The sequence below is a fragment of the Poeciliopsis prolifica genome, unplaced genomic scaffold (genome assembly GCF_027474105.1).
Source record: "Poeciliopsis prolifica strain line A6 unplaced genomic scaffold, Auburn_PproV2 SCAFFOLD010, whole genome shotgun sequence".
Taxonomy (NCBI): domain Eukaryota; kingdom Metazoa; phylum Chordata; class Actinopteri; order Cyprinodontiformes; family Poeciliidae; genus Poeciliopsis; species Poeciliopsis prolifica.
The window spans coordinates 809,572-826,284 of NW_026562385.1; the positions used below are offsets into that span (position 1 = coordinate 809,572).

General features: G+C 40.6%; 5 protein-coding genes across 5 annotated transcripts; 3 read left to right on the top strand and 2 right to left on the bottom strand.

Annotated features, from left to right (window-relative positions):
- Positions 1–127: 127 nt before the first annotated feature.
- pgls (6-phosphogluconolactonase) lies at positions 128–2,941 on the bottom strand. Its single transcript, XM_055035859.1, has 6 exons — positions 2,854–2,941; positions 2,278–2,548; positions 2,073–2,180; positions 1,888–1,989; positions 942–1,082; positions 128–558 (listed from the first exon to the last, which is right to left on the bottom strand). The coding sequence occupies exons 2-6, from the start codon at positions 2,539–2,541 to the stop codon at positions 412–414; spliced, it is 762 nt and encodes a 253-aa protein (XP_054891834.1). The 5' UTR covers positions 2,542–2,548; positions 2,854–2,941; the 3' UTR covers positions 128–411.
- A 266-nt stretch (positions 2,942–3,207) lies between these two features.
- On the top strand, positions 3,208–5,775 carry LOC129363580 (zinc finger protein 382-like). Its single transcript, XM_055035764.1, has 4 exons — positions 3,208–3,638; positions 3,716–3,809; positions 4,834–4,936; positions 5,022–5,775. Exons 1-4 carry the CDS (start codon positions 3,346–3,348, stop codon positions 5,696–5,698), a joined length of 1,167 nt encoding a protein of 388 aa, XP_054891739.1. The 5' UTR covers positions 3,208–3,345; the 3' UTR covers positions 5,699–5,775.
- Positions 5,776–6,957: 1,182 nt separating this feature from the next.
- Positions 6,958–9,376, top strand: LOC129363450 (zinc finger protein 26-like). Its single transcript, XM_055035583.1, has 4 exons — positions 6,958–7,288; positions 7,500–7,633; positions 7,727–7,832; positions 7,909–9,376. The coding sequence occupies exons 1-4, from the start codon at positions 7,030–7,032 to the stop codon at positions 8,628–8,630; spliced, it is 1,221 nt and encodes a 406-aa protein (XP_054891558.1). The 5' UTR covers positions 6,958–7,029; the 3' UTR covers positions 8,631–9,376.
- Positions 9,377–12,528, bottom strand: LOC129363579 (GDNF-inducible zinc finger protein 1-like). Its single transcript, XM_055035763.1, has 4 exons — positions 12,071–12,528; positions 11,856–11,977; positions 10,930–11,035; positions 9,377–10,838 (listed from the first exon to the last, which is right to left on the bottom strand). Exons 1-4 carry the CDS (start codon positions 12,348–12,350, stop codon positions 9,958–9,960), a joined length of 1,389 nt encoding a protein of 462 aa, XP_054891738.1. The 5' UTR covers positions 12,351–12,528; the 3' UTR covers positions 9,377–9,957.
- Positions 12,529–12,565: 37 nt separating this feature from the next.
- On the top strand, positions 12,566–15,652 carry vac14 (vac14 homolog (S. cerevisiae)). The gene has a single exon (XM_055035761.1). The coding sequence runs from the start codon at positions 12,711–12,713 to the stop codon at positions 15,081–15,083; it is 2,373 nt and encodes a 790-aa protein (XP_054891736.1). The 5' UTR covers positions 12,566–12,710; the 3' UTR covers positions 15,084–15,652.
- The last annotated feature ends 1,061 nt before the right edge of the window (positions 15,653–16,713 follow it).

The window sequence follows — 16,713 nt, forward strand, 5'->3', positions numbered from 1 at the left end:
CAATTCACTCCTTTAAAGGAAAACAGAATGAAAATGTGTTTTTTTCCCCCAGTCGTATTCAAAGAAAGAGGAAAATGTAATCTCAAAAATAAAAATAAATTACACCAAGGAAACATTTCTACAGGTACACTGAGACTTTAATCACACTCGGGTATTTTTATAACTTACCAGCCTTAACATTAAAAAGTGGTAATGCATTGAAAGAATAACAGTACAGTAATTACTTTGTTCTTAAGACATCCAACAAATGTTCCAAAACACATTACATTCATACAGCAGCAAAACACAAATGTAATTATCCAGAAAGTGTTAAGGTATGTTATTGTATTCTTAAGTACAATTTTACTAATGCAGGAATGTCCCATTTTGTATTTCCTGTTGATGTGCTGATTCATCATCAGACTGAGAGTTTTAAAGCTTGGCTCCCGCACCTGGCCTTTCAACCTGGATAGTCAAGGTGGCAGCTGCAGGGTCATCAATGAGCCAAAACAGTTCACCGCTGATTGGTGCAACACGAGCGGCTGGATAAGGCGAAGCTTTTCCATTCTCCAAAACCTCCTGCAAAAAAAAAAAAAAAAAAAAAAAAAAAAAAAAAAAGATGAGTTCTGAGTTGCAATCGAGCAAAATTGCACAAATAAGCAGATTAAGTTCTTCTGTTTTGGTTAGTGTGTCAAAATGGTTGATGTTTTTATTACTACATTGTTTTTAGTCACTTGCATATAAAACCCCCCAAAAGGTTTTGGTTAATTTAATTAATTTTTCTACAAATAGTATGTTTATTGTGACTGTGAAAATTGAAGGATTTACATCCAGACATGCTTTCCGAGCACAAAATTTACACACATGTGAAATCTTCATTGCATCTGATAATAAGTAGAGACATTATATATCATATAAAAAAATGAAAGGTTATGTATAAATCATATTTGTCTAACCATCACCTTCAAAACAGCGGCTTTGCTTCCACCTGTTGAGACAAAGGTCACACAGCGTGCTGCGTTCACCACTGGGAAAGTCATAGTGACGCGTTGTGGAGGCGGTTTGGGAGAATCACTGATCGGAGCCACAATTTTCTCTGTTTCCTGCGTGTGGGACACAGACAAAGCTTTTTACACTTCATATTACGCAAGCAAAATACATTAGAGTCAGTGGGGGTTATCCAGTTATTGATGCATTGCTTCCGGTCTTACTGAATAAGAAATTTCATGTAAAGCATTTTACTTTTTGCCAGAGTGGGAACTATCATCTCTCAGCTTGATGCACACAGCATGATGGATGATCTGCACTAATTAGTAGTTGAATTCTGAGAGGGTTGGGGATGGCTTTTATGAGAGAGTCGGCTGAGTTGAAAAGTGTAATTGCTCCAATTCAGCTCTAACCCTGACATCAGCTGGAAGATGGGAACAGCAGACTTTAGCTGCTGGTGGCACAACATTTAATTATTCTCTGTGGGGGAAATGTATGGGACAAGTTCTACATTTAGCATCAACAGCACATCTGTGCAGAAGATGCCGATGACTGACAAACACTTTGAACGTATATTTAAGCCATACATAAAGTATAGTGTAAACATCACTAATTAAAGTTCAGCTCAAAGGTCTCAAAGGTCTTTCATGACACCAAGACAGGACATGAGAGAAGCATCATTTTTTATTCACACTACTATTCTTGAAAAATCTATTTCATTTCTTCTGCATCGGACGTGACAGAGAATTATTCAGGAAAATATAAATACAAATGTAGGCAACGTTAAACTCTTATGGAAAAATCTGAGGCAGTCCGACTTCTTGAAAGCCAAATAAAAAAGGGAGACTTAATTTGAGATTTGTTCACAGAAGTGGTTCTGGATTGAACACTGAACAGACTGGAGTTATAAATGTCAGTTACCTCCAGAAGGGGATGACCTGGAAAAAGAGAACATGTGTGTCCGTCTGGTCCCATTCCCAGCAGCAACAGGTCAAACACAGGAAACTCTTCACCTGGGAACACCTGTTATTTCGAATTTAAGAATTCAATTAAATTCAAAGAACCAACCAAGTAGCAAAACATAAAAGCTTGGGATTAATTTGGACCTGTTTCAGTTTACAGGCATAATCCTCTGCACACTCTGCCACTGGCAAAGAGGAGTCTATGGTTAAGATTCCACTTTCAGGGACGTTGATCTTGGGAAACAACTGACTCTAAAACAGAAGAGAAGTCTGGCATTTAATTTAAATGCCATTTGGTGCACAATGCATTATGAGCCATATATATTAACTCAGTAACAGGAAATTTTACCTTGTAAAGCCCAAATGTGCTTTCCGGATCATCGAAAGAAACCAGGCGCTCATCACAGAAGCCAATCACCCACTTGCTGCAGTCTGGCTGGGGCAGAGCCAGCAGCTCTTTGCTGAGCATGGACACAAGGCTTCCTCCTGAGAGACCCAGGGTGAACCTGCCATGAGAGGCTATGGCCTTCTCGGCCCGAGAGATCACCAAATGAGCCAAGACTGGACCGAGCTCTGCTGAGGAAGGAAAGACCACAACTCTTCTTCCAGCCATCACAGCACTGCAAGAAGAGAGAAAGGTTGCAAAATAAAAGGAAGTCAGCTGCAAAGTAGTTTTGCAACCGTGTGAAAAATGCACGAAGCAAGGCTTTTGTAAACTTCAACAAATATTTTTATAATAAAAACTTGTATTGAATGTGGTTTACTAGACATGTCAGGCTGCGTGGGAATTTACTTGCAGCCTACTTCAAGTACAGGAGAACCAATAGTCAGCATATTAGTACAAGCGCGTCTCTTAGTACGTAGAAACAACTACAAGCCTAAAATGTAATTATTTTTAAACAATGAAACAAATTACTTTTACTACCTTGCAGAGAAAATTCGAAACAGCAAATGGTCATGTGAATTTTCAGTCGGCAAATGAGTAAGTTTAATTCCATGCACTACTTCCTGAACTGACGTTTCATCAGCCAATCACACGTCTTGCAACACCGCACTGCTTTCTGGTCGCTGCAGTTCTCCAGAAAGCAGCGTCCAAAATGCTCCAATCAGAATGCAAAGTTGACGCCTAGTTAATATTCACCAATATTAACCAACGTTTTGGTAAACTAAGCAACATATGCCATTATTTCAAGTCAATATTACAGTACTTTTGTATAATTGCTATGCTTCCGCCTCACCGGTAGATGGAACCAAAGTTTCCATTCGAACAACTCGAGTTTCACCCTTATGCATGCCTGTACTGTTCTTCTCGCACCAGACAGTGTAACTACATGTTGTTGTAGTCATCACGACGGAATCCTGACTGTGGCAACTCGCCTGCGTGAATTTTGCGTGTCGCGGGAGACCAACGAGAAACATGTCCACAGCCTTCTCCTTCCAGACGCAGCTCGTCTCCATCATGGATGCGCTGTCCAAAACAGCTGTGATGGAAATAAGCAAACTGGTGGAGATCGAGTCCAAGATGTTGAAAATAGAAATAACAAGGGGGCGAAATGAAATCGCTTCTCTCACAGAGAAGCTGCAGCTGATGGAGAAGTTGCTGTTCATGGCTCAGGAGCGCAGGCAGGACGCAGCAGCAGCAGCAGCAGCATGCTCAGAGATGAGGGGGTCTCCAGAAAATAAAGGCTTTTTGGCTTCAGACAATTCAAAGTATGTATAGTGTTTAATTCTACCCAAAGCTCTTGATCTCGACTGTTTCCTTTGACCGCTAATGTTTTGTATTTAAGTGCACTGCACAGTAGTGGAACCACGTGGGAAAACATAGGAACCTCAACAGAGATGGACAGTTTGCACCAAAGTGACGAGCATACTTCACCTGAAGTAAGTATCCAAACTGAATCAAATGCAGTCTGTTTTAAACCTGTTTGAATTTAAGCGATCATTTCAAAATGTTTCCCACATATACTCTGACAAATGTCCGGCACATTTTCAGCTGAAAAAATAAATGTATTAGGTACTAAATATATAAAATTTAGATGTAGTTTGCAGAACATCACTTTCAGCTTTTACTTCCCAAAAGCAAGCACCACTTATGAGTCGTGACTAGAGGGAAATCTGACTTCACAGGATGTTCCAGTTGATTTTTTTCCCCGACTTCCCAGTCAGAATTTCCGAGTTCCGAACATAAAACATAAATCATGGATACTGGACTTTGAGGGTTGACTTTGGATACCACCGCTTTAGCTAAAGCCACAGTTTGCAAAAAAAGAGAAAAGACTAATGATCAAAAGAATCTCATGGTACAAAGTTATTATTTCCGTGGCATTATATGTACGCTACACCTTAAGAAAGGGAAGGCAGTCTCTTATAAATGGAAAAAAAAAATAAAAAATAAAATTATATATATATATATATATATATATATATATATATATATATATATATATATATATATATATATATAGAGAGAGAGAGAGAGAGAGAGAGAGAGAGAGAGAGAGAGAGAGAGAGAGAGAGCATGGGGCCATTATGAAGACTGGACATTTCTTCTAAATGGCTTATCCAAACTTGGTGATATTTTACCAAAACCTTTCAGGATAGTTTGTTTTGGACAGACCGTTTCACCCAATTTCACTGTGTATATCCACAGTGAAATGTGGTGGAGGTTGCGTCATAATCAAGGGTAATGGCCGAGCCAAAGTCCAAAACTATCGCTGGTTTGTTTGGTTTTCAGTTAAGCTGCACAGGATAAACATCACAACATATGTGGAAAAAGTTTTCAAATGAGTTATGAGGGTCTGTTTGTTTGTTTTTTTCTCATAAAAACCTGGTATTTTAGCAGAACTGTGTACAATTTTAAAATAGAATCAAATTCAATTATTTTTTTTACAATTGTGCAATTTAGGTTGCAAACCCACCAAATGACTTGTCTGAGCTGATAGTGATAAAAGAAGAGCCATCAGATGTGGAAAACAAGAACACTGAACAAGACAGAACAAATGAAGCAAGTGAGTTTTTAGATTGTTTTTGTTTGGCTTTTGCTACATTATGTTGGTTTTAGGGAGTTTTTCCATTTTCATCTGCTGTTAACAGGAAAGGATGGAGCTCTGGATACCCAAAAGGCTCCAAATGTGATGCAGCATCCTAAACCAAGTGGAGGACACCAGCAACCTATGTTCATCAATAGCTTTATGAGTTCAAGCAGCCAGCAGCCTCATGCTGACTCCAGCAGACAGGATATGCAGTGGAATCCACAACTAACACCGGCTCACGCTACACTGCAGGAAGGGAAACAAGTGGTTCAAAATGTTGCCTCACAAAACATCAGTGCATCCAGGAATGTGAAGCTCCATGGTTTTAGGAACTCATCGACAAAGAGGTTTGGCTGCATGCAGTGTGGCAAGGGTTTCAGATGCTTCAGCCAGCTTGAAATTCACCAGCGAAGTCACACAGGCGAGAAGCCATTCAGGTGCACGCTGTGCGGAAAGCGATATGCCCAGAAAGGCCACCTGTACACACATCAGCGCACACACACTGGGGAAAAGCCCTATCGATGCACTATTTGTGAAAAGGGTTTTATTCAGAAGTGCACCCTTGATATGCATCAGCGCACACACACAGGTGAAAAACCTTTTGTTTGTGTCAGCTGTGGCAAGGGTTTCACAAAGAAGTGTAATCTGAAGAAACATCTGACTCTGCATCTAGATCCTGGCCTAAACGCCTATGGAGGCGAGTCATTCAGTGGAACAATTATACAGGGAACCACATAAACTGACAATGGCTAACATTTATTTCTTCATTCTGATTTTAAACAGCTACTGAAAAATAAAGTTTACTTTGCTTAAGATATGAATGTGTCAAGCAGTGCATATTTTGAACACATCACTGAAAGGTTTTCTGTGTAAAATATCAAAACTGATGTTTCAACAAGCAAAATTTTTTTTAATCGTCTGGTAAAGCCAATTCCTCCTGAGAACTTACAAATGTATTAATTCTTGATAACCATTAATGCCATTAAGTAGCATTAATGGTTATCAACAGATCATTAAAATGTGTTTGGCTAAAAAAACACATTAAAGGTTTGAAGGGTTAGAGGATTTTGTTTACTTAATATTGATCATACTCTATATTGTTTTAGTGTGCTATAATAGATTAATTAGATCAAGCATTAAAAGGTGTGAATTTATTAGTAGTCCTATCATCTCTGTGGGTCATTGTACAGTCTGTACAGAGGCATCTCAATAAATAAGAACATAAACAAGAAGTTTTACTTATTGAGATTTAAAAAAGGAAAGCCATAGGTAACCTCGATTTAATACACACAGCATTTCAAGCTTTTCGTTTGCTTTTCGGTTGAACTTAATATGTTACACTAAAGGTGTTTCATTGATCATTCATTGCCTTTTTTTTGTATCCCGAAAACATGGTTGGTTGGATCTGAAAATAATTTATGTGGCTATTACATATAATCACCACTAGATGGCAACAATTTCAAATAATGTCTAGTTTTAAGTCTGAGTAAAGATCCAGTAACGTAAATATCATACATATTATATTATTCGCCTCTCTTCATTTAAAAATATTTTGCAGTAGCTCAACTCCGTTTATATATATTTAAATTTTATCGATAAAGAAGCTTTGCATCGCTTTTATTGTGCGTGGGTGAATAAGTAATATAAAAAAACGTGTGAAGATGTGAAACAGGAGAAGTTCCAACTATATTTGAAAGATAACGACAAAATAATGTAACGTGCTGATTTTGCAAGCTTGGCCTTTACAGAACAAATATCTTTGTTATGCAATAATTATGCATCAAAGTATTTTTTTATTCATTAATGTTTTGAGACATGTTTTATCATACTTTTCTTCTCCGTCCTGTGACATTTTCTATCCATATATGTCCAACAAAAAGCCTCATGAATCGAGCTGAGGCAGGAACACGCTGTTGCCTTTACATACAGTATACGTTGTGGTGCTTTCGCCTATAGATTTCCCATAATCCTTTGCGCTACAGCTGTATCACATATTTGATTATAGGAGCGACGCTGCTTCGTGGGGGTTAATCTTGCCGAAATTAGAAATACTCAGCGACTTTGGCGAGATGATGTGCGACGGCGCTAACAGGAGTTTTCGGACACAGCTGGCCGTCATCCTGGACAGGCTAACAAAGGCGGCTTTGGCTGAGATCAGCAGCCTGGCTGACGAGTGCTCCTCCGTCCTTCACACTGAGATATCTCTGCATAAGACGGAGAACGAGGCGCTGAAGAAGAGGTGCTACTCTCTGGAGGTCCAACTGAGAGCAGCCAGAGAGGGACAGACCTACCCAGCACATGTCAACACCAGCGTCAGGCAACTTTCAGGTCAGACGCTTGAATCAAGTCTGACACTCTGTGGGGTTTTCCCCCCCTTTTTTTATGCTGCACAATGCACCCTATCGGCTTGTATTCTGGTTAATATTATTGTTACTTGGAGTTACTGTTTGCTCTCTGCCTATTTTTGTTGAACTGCATTTATAGAAAGATAACCGTCTGCATCATATCTCAGTATAAGCTCTATATTTTTCCTTTCTAGATCAGCACCAGCCTTCTCCAGCCATTGAAGGAGTATTTGGGAAGGATTGGTGCATGGATCTGTGGAGAGAAGACAAGCTTCACCCTCAGAGAAGACTGCCAATGGAGGCTGCTATGACAAACATAGGAGCAGAGGTCAGCTGTGTGTCTTATTTTTGCAATTCAGTCATATGATGGTCTGAATAATGAGGGATGTATTTTTAGCCGTTTCCTTTATGCTGTTGGTAGGCAGCTGACATGATGGGGAGAGAACCTGATCTTATTTTTGTCAAAGAAGAGACGTATGACGATCACCCTATTGGTCAGCAGATGAGTCGTGCTGACAACAGGAAAAGTAAGAGTGGAGTGAAATAAAACAACACAGATTGCTAACTGCCTATGATTTAACTGGATGCATTTTCATTTCACAGTTGTTGGGATGTTTGAAGATGACGGCATGCTTCACAGATCCGTCGATGAACTGCAGCTTCAGACAGGGGAATTGAATAATTTCCCCATGATGTCGGACGGACAAATGCTACAGCGGGCACAGCCGACCATCGCGGACAGATTAATAGAGGATGCAGCAATGGGCAGCCTTGTGCAAAACACAAATCCTCCTCCAGCCTCAGTGGATTCCTCAGATTACACAAACTGTCTCCAAACAAACACAACCAAAGAACTCCCCTTTCAACCCAAACTTGTTAAGGCACCAAAGCGGTTTGACTGTTTATTCTGCGGAAAAATCTTTAACTATTTAAGCAGCTTAAAAGTGCACATTAGGCGGCACTCGGGCGAAAAGCCTTTCAGCTGCTCTGTGTGCGGAAAACGATTTGCTCAGAAAACGTACCTGAAGCTGCACCAGCGAGTGCACTCTGGTGAAAAGCCTTACAGCTGTCCAGACTGTGGCAAAAGTTTCTCCCAGAAAAGCTCTTTAAACATACATCTTCGAACGCACACGGGTGAAAAGCCTTATAGCTGCGTGGGATGTGGCAAATGCTACGCGTATAAATATGGTTTAAATCACCATCAGTGTTTCAACTGGATGGTCAAACCAGAGGTATTTGACACAGGTCCTCTCAGCACTGCTCAGAGTGACTCAACATGCGGCAGTATTTCTTTACTAACATCCAACATGGAGGAAAAATACTGATGTGGAGCAAAGAGAGCTGGATTGTATTATCTATTATGACCTGTGCTACTGTTAGTCATATTTTTTAGCTAGAGTGGAGAGACTAACGTAGCAGTGGCTAACCAATAGTGGAGCTTATTGGTCCTTTATAATAGAATATTTATTCTCACGGGTCTGAGTTTGATTAGCCAGCAAGAAATGAAAAACATTTTAACTTCATTTCATTGTTGCATGTGTTTGTTCCCAATATATGAGGCCACAGAAGGACTGTCCCAAGAAATACCAAATTATTGACTTTGGGAAAATGTTCCTGGCCAACCTCTAAAACTACCTCCTTGGAACAAAAACCTGAACCAAGATTGTTCCTTTGACCAGTTCTTTATTTGTTCAACACCATATTGAATTCTTTGGCATTAAAATGAAACTGAAGACATTTTTTCTGAAATATAACTAAAATTAAATGATCTCTTGGGCATATATTTGAAGAAGCTCCACACCCTATCAATTACACGGTGTAATTGATAATATTGTTACTGTTTGAATAGTTATTTTATGGTTCTACTGAGATTTCGAATTGAAGAGAAATTGTCAAGATTCTGTAAATCTGATTTCATGTAGTCTTATTTCATTCCTATGCCTAATAGAAATTGCTTTTTTTGAATGTAAAGCTTGCCTGAGCTGAGTCTGTTTAGAGAAGGTTCTAGCAGCATCGATTTTACTAGCATATAACTGAAATTGAGTTTTATGAAATAAAACAAATGAACATATTTGTACTTATGATTTTGTTTTAATAGAGAAAAAAAACATGAAAAATGTCAACTAAAGTACAAAAGCATTTGTTTTCAACACACCTTCCACAATACTAAAGACAAATAAAACGTTACCATCAAGACATTAACAACATTTACACTAGTGTAAACAGTGGCATGATGAATTTCATAAATGTAGCTAATAAACAATACATTATATCCAGTTAGTGACATGTTTCTGTTAAGGATGCATGGATTGCAATTTTCAAATCGCCGATTACTGATATTTAAAAAGCCTGACATGCCAATCTGAATTTTTTTGTCTTAAATTACTGAATATAAGTCACAGATTTGGCAACAGTGGGGTGACTACTGTTAATTATAAGTGTTCAGACACAGGCTGTAATTGGACCAGTCTATCAACACAGAGCAAAAGAAGACATTGGTTGATTTTTGGACCCTTGCCGAGGTAGATAAGATGAGTAGATAAGATTGGCTTCACATGGAAGTAACAGCTGATCACCAATTTCCCAAAATGGAGGAAATCGGAGCAAATTTATCGTCCGATCAATTTATCGCTGCACCCCTAGTTTCTGCTGCTATATGTTGCTAGGTTTGGGTTGTTTCTGACTCACTGACCCTCCTCCAACAACCTCACGATTTAAGTGTGCCATTAGATGATGATTGAGGTTCACCTTCTGCGTGAAGGTCTTTCCACACTTAACACACAGGAAAGGTCTGTCACCAGTATGGATGCGTAGATGACATTTTAAATTGCCTTTTTGAGTAAACCTTTTGCCGCACAGGCTGCACCTGTAGGGTTTCTCACCTGTATGGACAACATAGTGAATCCTCAGAGCTGATTGGTTGGCAAAGACCTTGCCGCATAACTCGCACGACTTGCTGATTCTCTGGTGTGAAACAGGAGGCACACATCTGTGGGAGTTCAGCTTCTTTTGAGGGAAATGCTGCTTGCAGATGCTGCAGAAGTTTGTCTTATGTGACTTCATGTGGTGTGTCAGTGTGCCCTTGTGAAAGAACGTCCTGCTACATACATGACATGTGAACGTGTTGCTTTTTGGAGCTCTGGTCATTTTCACACTGACCACGTTCAAGTTATTAGGGAAGTCCTTAATATTAGTGATACAGTTGTCAGTGCTGTTTGTTGGTAATGCCTGCTGTTCGTTGTGACTGGGCCCGACTGCAGGGCTCGATTCTGCTTCATTGTGACTTGCTTGGACAAACTGGACATCATCATCCTCCTCCTCCTCGTCCTCCACTTCAATTGGTATGATATGGGTGCTAAAGTCCTCTTCCGTTGTGCCATTGATACTGATAAACTGCACAAGTGGTTCTTCGATACTTTCTAATAACGAATCCTGCTGTCCATCCTGATCAAGTGGAAAGCCGCAAGTACTGCCATCGACAGAGTAATCCACTGACTTCTTATCCGATTCCTCAGCCATGCTTTCTTCATGTTCTGATGTACAAAAGCAGCTGTTTAAACTCAGAAAGCAGGAAAAACATTGCTATATTTGCCCATTCCACTCTCGATTCTTCACATTTCTTACCTTCATTGGAAATTGCTTCCTCATCTGAGTTAGTGGCAGCATTTGGCATCAACTCCTCTGTTTTGAGCTTGGCAAGTGTGACTTGGTCCGATTGAACTGCTGCAGGCTGTTAAAGGCAAAGACTTATTTTAATCTCAAATTCAAAAGAACACATTTTCAAAAACTCTGGATTACAAGCTGTAATTTGAAATGGAAAAAGTTTTTTAACTTCAGTTATTAGAATCTAATTATTTATTTGATCAAGAGCCAAACATTAACTTAGCAAAGTACAGAACATAATTTTTTAAAAAACATTTGATTTTGGTAAATTCACAACATTCCACCACGGCAGGCAGTTGAAAAAGTGAAATTACAGCAAAACATGTTGATGAAGTAAAAACTGATCAGTTCACCATACTTTACAAAAAGAGATTGTGTTAAACATTAATATAAGCAAAATTAATTTTTGTTTTCATGCACAATGTACCCTTTCACTTTTTATTGGTTAAAATAATTTGCAGTAACAAATGATACCCTTTGGCTGAATGGATGGACTATTTCAATTTAATAACCAAGATCTATTTTAATCTTTGAAATAGTACAGGATTCATACAGGACTACTTGTTGAACATTTTATGACATTATAACCATTCACAGGTTAATGTAAATTGAGGGACATGAATTATTGACAAAGTTTGAAAAAAAATCTCTAAAATAAGCAAAACAAACATCTTGTGATATTTTACGCTTATTGTATATTTAAATAAAACATGACATAATGCCTTTTAATCAGCCTTCCATTAAAATCATATTGGCTGAAGCAAAGAAACTTTAAACACGCAGGACAATGTGCCTTGATGATCATGGGAAACTGTTATTACGCTGATTTGTAATCATTTCTGTGTCCATAATAATAGGCAGGATGCCCTGGAGCGATCCCTCCTCACCTCATCATCAGGAGGCCCAGGTGAGTCTGTGCATCTCTGGGGACTGAATGGATCTCTGTCCTTCCACAGATTTATACACCAGTCTTTTCCAAAGATCCCCTCTATCGTGGGAGGGCAGGTCACTGAGAAACAGAAAAGAAACGAAGGACAAGCTGGATAAATCAATGCGTTCGCTCACAATGACCTGCTACTTTAGTTTGCGATACTCCCAATACCATCATGATGCTTCTCGTCTCTGCTGCAGACAGTTTGCACACCTACGCTGCAATAACTTCTACTTCTCTTGGGCGTGTCTCTGACCACACTTGTCAGCTCACACTCCAGACTGTTCACTTTCTCTGTCAGGGCTGAGTTGGCACACAGAAGCCGGGACAGCTCCGACCGCAGCTCGGCTGAGTCCTGGTCCACCAGCTTGCAGACCTGGCTGAACGCAGACTTCGCCATCGTCTCCATGATGGAGGAGAGCTGGGAGTGAATGGAGACGCGGCTCGCCATGGCAGACGTCAGAAGTACAAAGGCTTTCTAGCAATATTTAAAAAAATAAAATAAAACTAATATTCACGTGCCAACTGGAAAACATGCAACATTAAAACAAAACAACTATTTGCGGCGTGTGTCGCCAATGGCGCTAATCAGAGTTGCCGCTGCGCACGAAGCGGGACCCAAATAAAAGCTGCAACAGTGACGCATTTCCGGCGGATGTAACTGGTCAGCTGCTTTGTGTTAGAGCGCTTCCTTGATACGAATGAAACCTCTCAGGGTAGAATTGTTTGTTTTCTGATATAGTTTAATCTAAATGCGAGCCGCTTTCTCGCCTACTTACGCAGACGGGGATTCGGGAGAGCAGCCGCCAGCATGAACACGGAGAAAGACTTTTCGCCCCTGACGCCCAACATTGTGAGGGCTCTCAATGATAAGCTGTATGAGAAGAGGAAAGTCGCGGCTCTGGAAATAGAGAAGCTGGTGCGAGAGTTCGTGGCCCAGAACAACTCAACTCAAATCAGACATGTGATCCAGATCCTGGCATCGGAGTTTGCGCTCTCTCAACACCCGCACAGCCGCAAGGGGGGTCTGATCGGACTGGCGGCTTGCTCCATCGCCCTGGGGAAGGACTCAGGTCTGTATCTGAAGGAGCTCATTGAGCCAGTACTCACGTGTTTCAATGACTCAGACAGCCGCTTGCGCTATTACGCCTGCGAGGCTCTGTATAACATAGTGAAGGTGGCCAGAGGGGCAGTGCTGCCTCACTTCAATCTGCTTTTTGATGGTCTCAGCAAGCTCGCAGCAGATCCAGACCCGAATGTGAAAAGTGGATCTGAGCTCCTGGACAGATTACTGAAAGACATAGTAACAGAGAGCAACACTTTTGACCTGGTGTCATTCGTCCCCCTGCTGAGGGAGAGGATCTACTCGAATAATCAGTATGCCAGGCAGTTTATCATTTCTTGGATTCATGTGCTGGAGTCAGTGCCAGACATCCACCTGTTAGACTATCTCCCCGAGATCCTGGACGGACTCTTTCAGATCCTGGGTGACAACAGCAAGGAGATCCGCAGGACGTGTGAGGTGGTGCTTGGGGAGTTTCTGAAGGAGATTAAGAAGACCCCCTCAAGTGTGAAATTTGCTGAGATGGCCAACATTCTTGTCATTCACTGCCAGGTTGCAGATGAAACCAAACTCACGAATGATCTGATCCAGCTGACAGCTATGACCTGGATGAGGGAGTTCATCCAGCTCGCAGGCAGAGTGGTGCTCCCTTATTCTTCTGGGATTCTCACTGCAGTGCTCCCATGCCTTTCCTATGATGACAGAAAGAAAAACACCAAAGAAGCGGCCAGTGCCTGTAATAACAGTCTGATGAAACTGGTGACTCCTGAAGATGATGAGGACACGGAGGAAGAAAGAAACGGAAGCACGGGATCGTCTTCTGCTGGAGAAGGCCAACCCAAAATGGAAGGAGACGGCAATGACATGTTGAATGCATCCCAAGAATCCGTCGGTTTGAGCAACATCAGCTTCTTTACTCCAGCAAGTTCTGACAAGCCTCACGTAACTCTGGACCTCGACGGGATTGTTCAGGTGTTGAACCGCCACCTCCATGACTCCTCCACTGGCATGATGACCCGCATAGCTGTCCTCAAATGGCTTTATCACCTGTACATCAAAACACCACGCAAAATGTTTCGCCACACAGACAACCTTTTCCCCATTCTGCTTAAAACGTTGTCTGATGACTCTGATGAAGTCATCCTGAAGGATCTGGAGGTGTTGGCTGAGATAGCATCCTCTCCTGCTGGCCAAACTGACCTGGCCTCCTCTTGCGATATGGCTGACAACAAACTGGTGCTCAAGGTGCCAGACGGGCCCAAAACAGGACAGCAGTCCAGCACGGCCTCCAAAGCTGTGGACTCCTCCCCCTCTACTCCTAGTATGAACTCTTACTTTTATAAGTTCATGATCAATTTACTGAAGCGTTTCAGTCTGGACAGGAAACTCCTGGAGAACAGAGGAGCTTTCATCATCAGGCAGCTTTGCCTATTGCTTCATGCAGAGAACATCTTCCACTCGATGGCTGACATCTTGCTGAAGGAGGAGGACCTTAAATTCGCCTCTACCATGGTTCAGACCCTCAACACCATCCTTCTCACCTCTGCTGAGCTCTTCCAGCTACGCAACCAGCTAAAAGATCTGCACACTCAGGAAAGCTGTGCTTTGTTCTGCTGCCTGTATCGGTCCTGGTGCCACAACCCGGTGGCCACTGTGTCCCTTTGTTTCCTCACACAGAACTACAAGCATGCGTATGATCTCATCCAGAAGTTTGGCAATCTGGAAGTGACTGTGGACTTCCTAATGGAGGTTGACAAGCTGGTGCAGCTCATAGAAAGCCCCATTTTTACCTACCTGCGTCTGCAGCTCCTGGATGTGGAGAACAACCCATACCTGATTAAGGCGTTGTATGGTCTGCTGATGCTGCTGCCTCAGAGTCAGGCTTTCCAGCTGCTCTCGCATCGGCTGAAGTGTGTGCCCAATCCAGAGCTTATGAGAACTGTGGACGAATCCAAGTACATGGACTCTAAAAAACAAGCGGCCTGCAAGCGCTCCTCTCACACTCAGGTGGATTACAACGAGCTGCTGCAGCATTTTGACCGAGTGCAGAGCAAACACCTGGAGGTCCGACACCAGCGCTCTGCACGTGCATCCGATCACCATGACAGGAAGCTAATGTGATGTGTGAAACTTATGATTATTGAAGACAGAGTATATGTAATACAGAAATAATATACTGAAAGAAATAATAATTATTAAAGCCAAAATGTGTATAAAATTATTTGTTGAAGAAGCACTGGATATGCACTGTCAGATCAGCTGTGTATTTTGGCATTCCTTATCTTTATGTGTAACATTAGAAAAACTGGAAACGTATGCATTCCACCATGCAAAGTCCAAACTAAACCTCCTGCATATAACAACATATAACAAAAAGCTTGTGATTAAATCTGCATGTTAGTCGTGTTTTTATCCTATTGTGCAGAAGCATGTGTTCAAGTTGCCTTAATCATGTCTGCCAGAAACAGGAATATCACATGTTGGTCATTGGCTCAGATCAGGTGAGGTTTAACTCGGTACATGACTCGGAACAGACATACTATATGTGTGTTGTTACACATTAGGAGTTTTTACATTGCAGAACTTTTACTTTTATTGAACAACTATTTTGTATGTAATGATCTTCCATTTCTTTTGTGATGTTTCACTGCAGTCATTCTGTTTGAAAATAAAGTGGACCATGTGATTTACGTATAGTTTTCAGTGGTGTATGTTTCAGTTCTCTAGTGGTAGACATCTTTGAGAACTAAAGCAAAGTTCCCTATAGTAAAATAATACATGTAATTTTTCTCCCCTTTTATCATATCACTGTCAGGAGACAATTGCACATTAAGCTAAAAATGTCACCCAGATTTTAGAGGTAAAACTGCTTTACGATATTTTTTATTTAGGTTATTTTTTATCTAAAATATATTTTATTTCAAAATAAAATATATTTTAAAATTATATTTTAGATAAAAATAACCATCATGCTCTAGAACTGACGTTGCAGCATAAAGAATTGCGTCTGCCTTTCTCGCCAACTATTTGATTATTGCACATTAGTACATGCAGTTCACAGGTATGATGACACATTGTCTGTCAACTATATGTTTTAATACGTAAATAACCTGGTTGCAAAATTATTCAGATCTAATCTCATTTGGAAAAAAATAAATAAAAACGCTACACAAAATATAGAAAACTTGGCTTTATTCTTACAATGATTACTCACAATTAAATGTGACAGACCTTCAATACACAAGAGCAAACGTGCTGCAGGGTCCCTGATATAGTTACTTCAAGTCCAACAAAAAATAAAATGTTTAAAAGATTATCCCCATTTATTACACAAGTTGTGTCGCTGAACTTTTGAGTTTTATTTAAAATACAAAATATGAACATGTAAAAAACATACTGATTGTTTATAGATGGAAAAAGTGGCACTTTTCAATTTTAGCTATTGATCACAGATCACATGTCAAAGCCAATCGAGGGAGAAGTATGGATACTATGATCCCTGGCTAAGTGACCTGGTGACCTCTAACTTTCACTATGGACCGAGTTAACCCATAATATGCACTGTGTAGTCATAAAAATAGTTTTTAGCTCATTTAAAACTGCAAAATGATTAATTTGATGTCTCTGTCATTTTTCCAACTTGTTCTGAGCCGATGGTAGATTTGCTACTAAAATATTTCCGTACATGTCAATGGTAATTTATAGTGAAACCAGAGTGGTTGACTCACTCTCCCCCTCTTCTCTGGAGCAA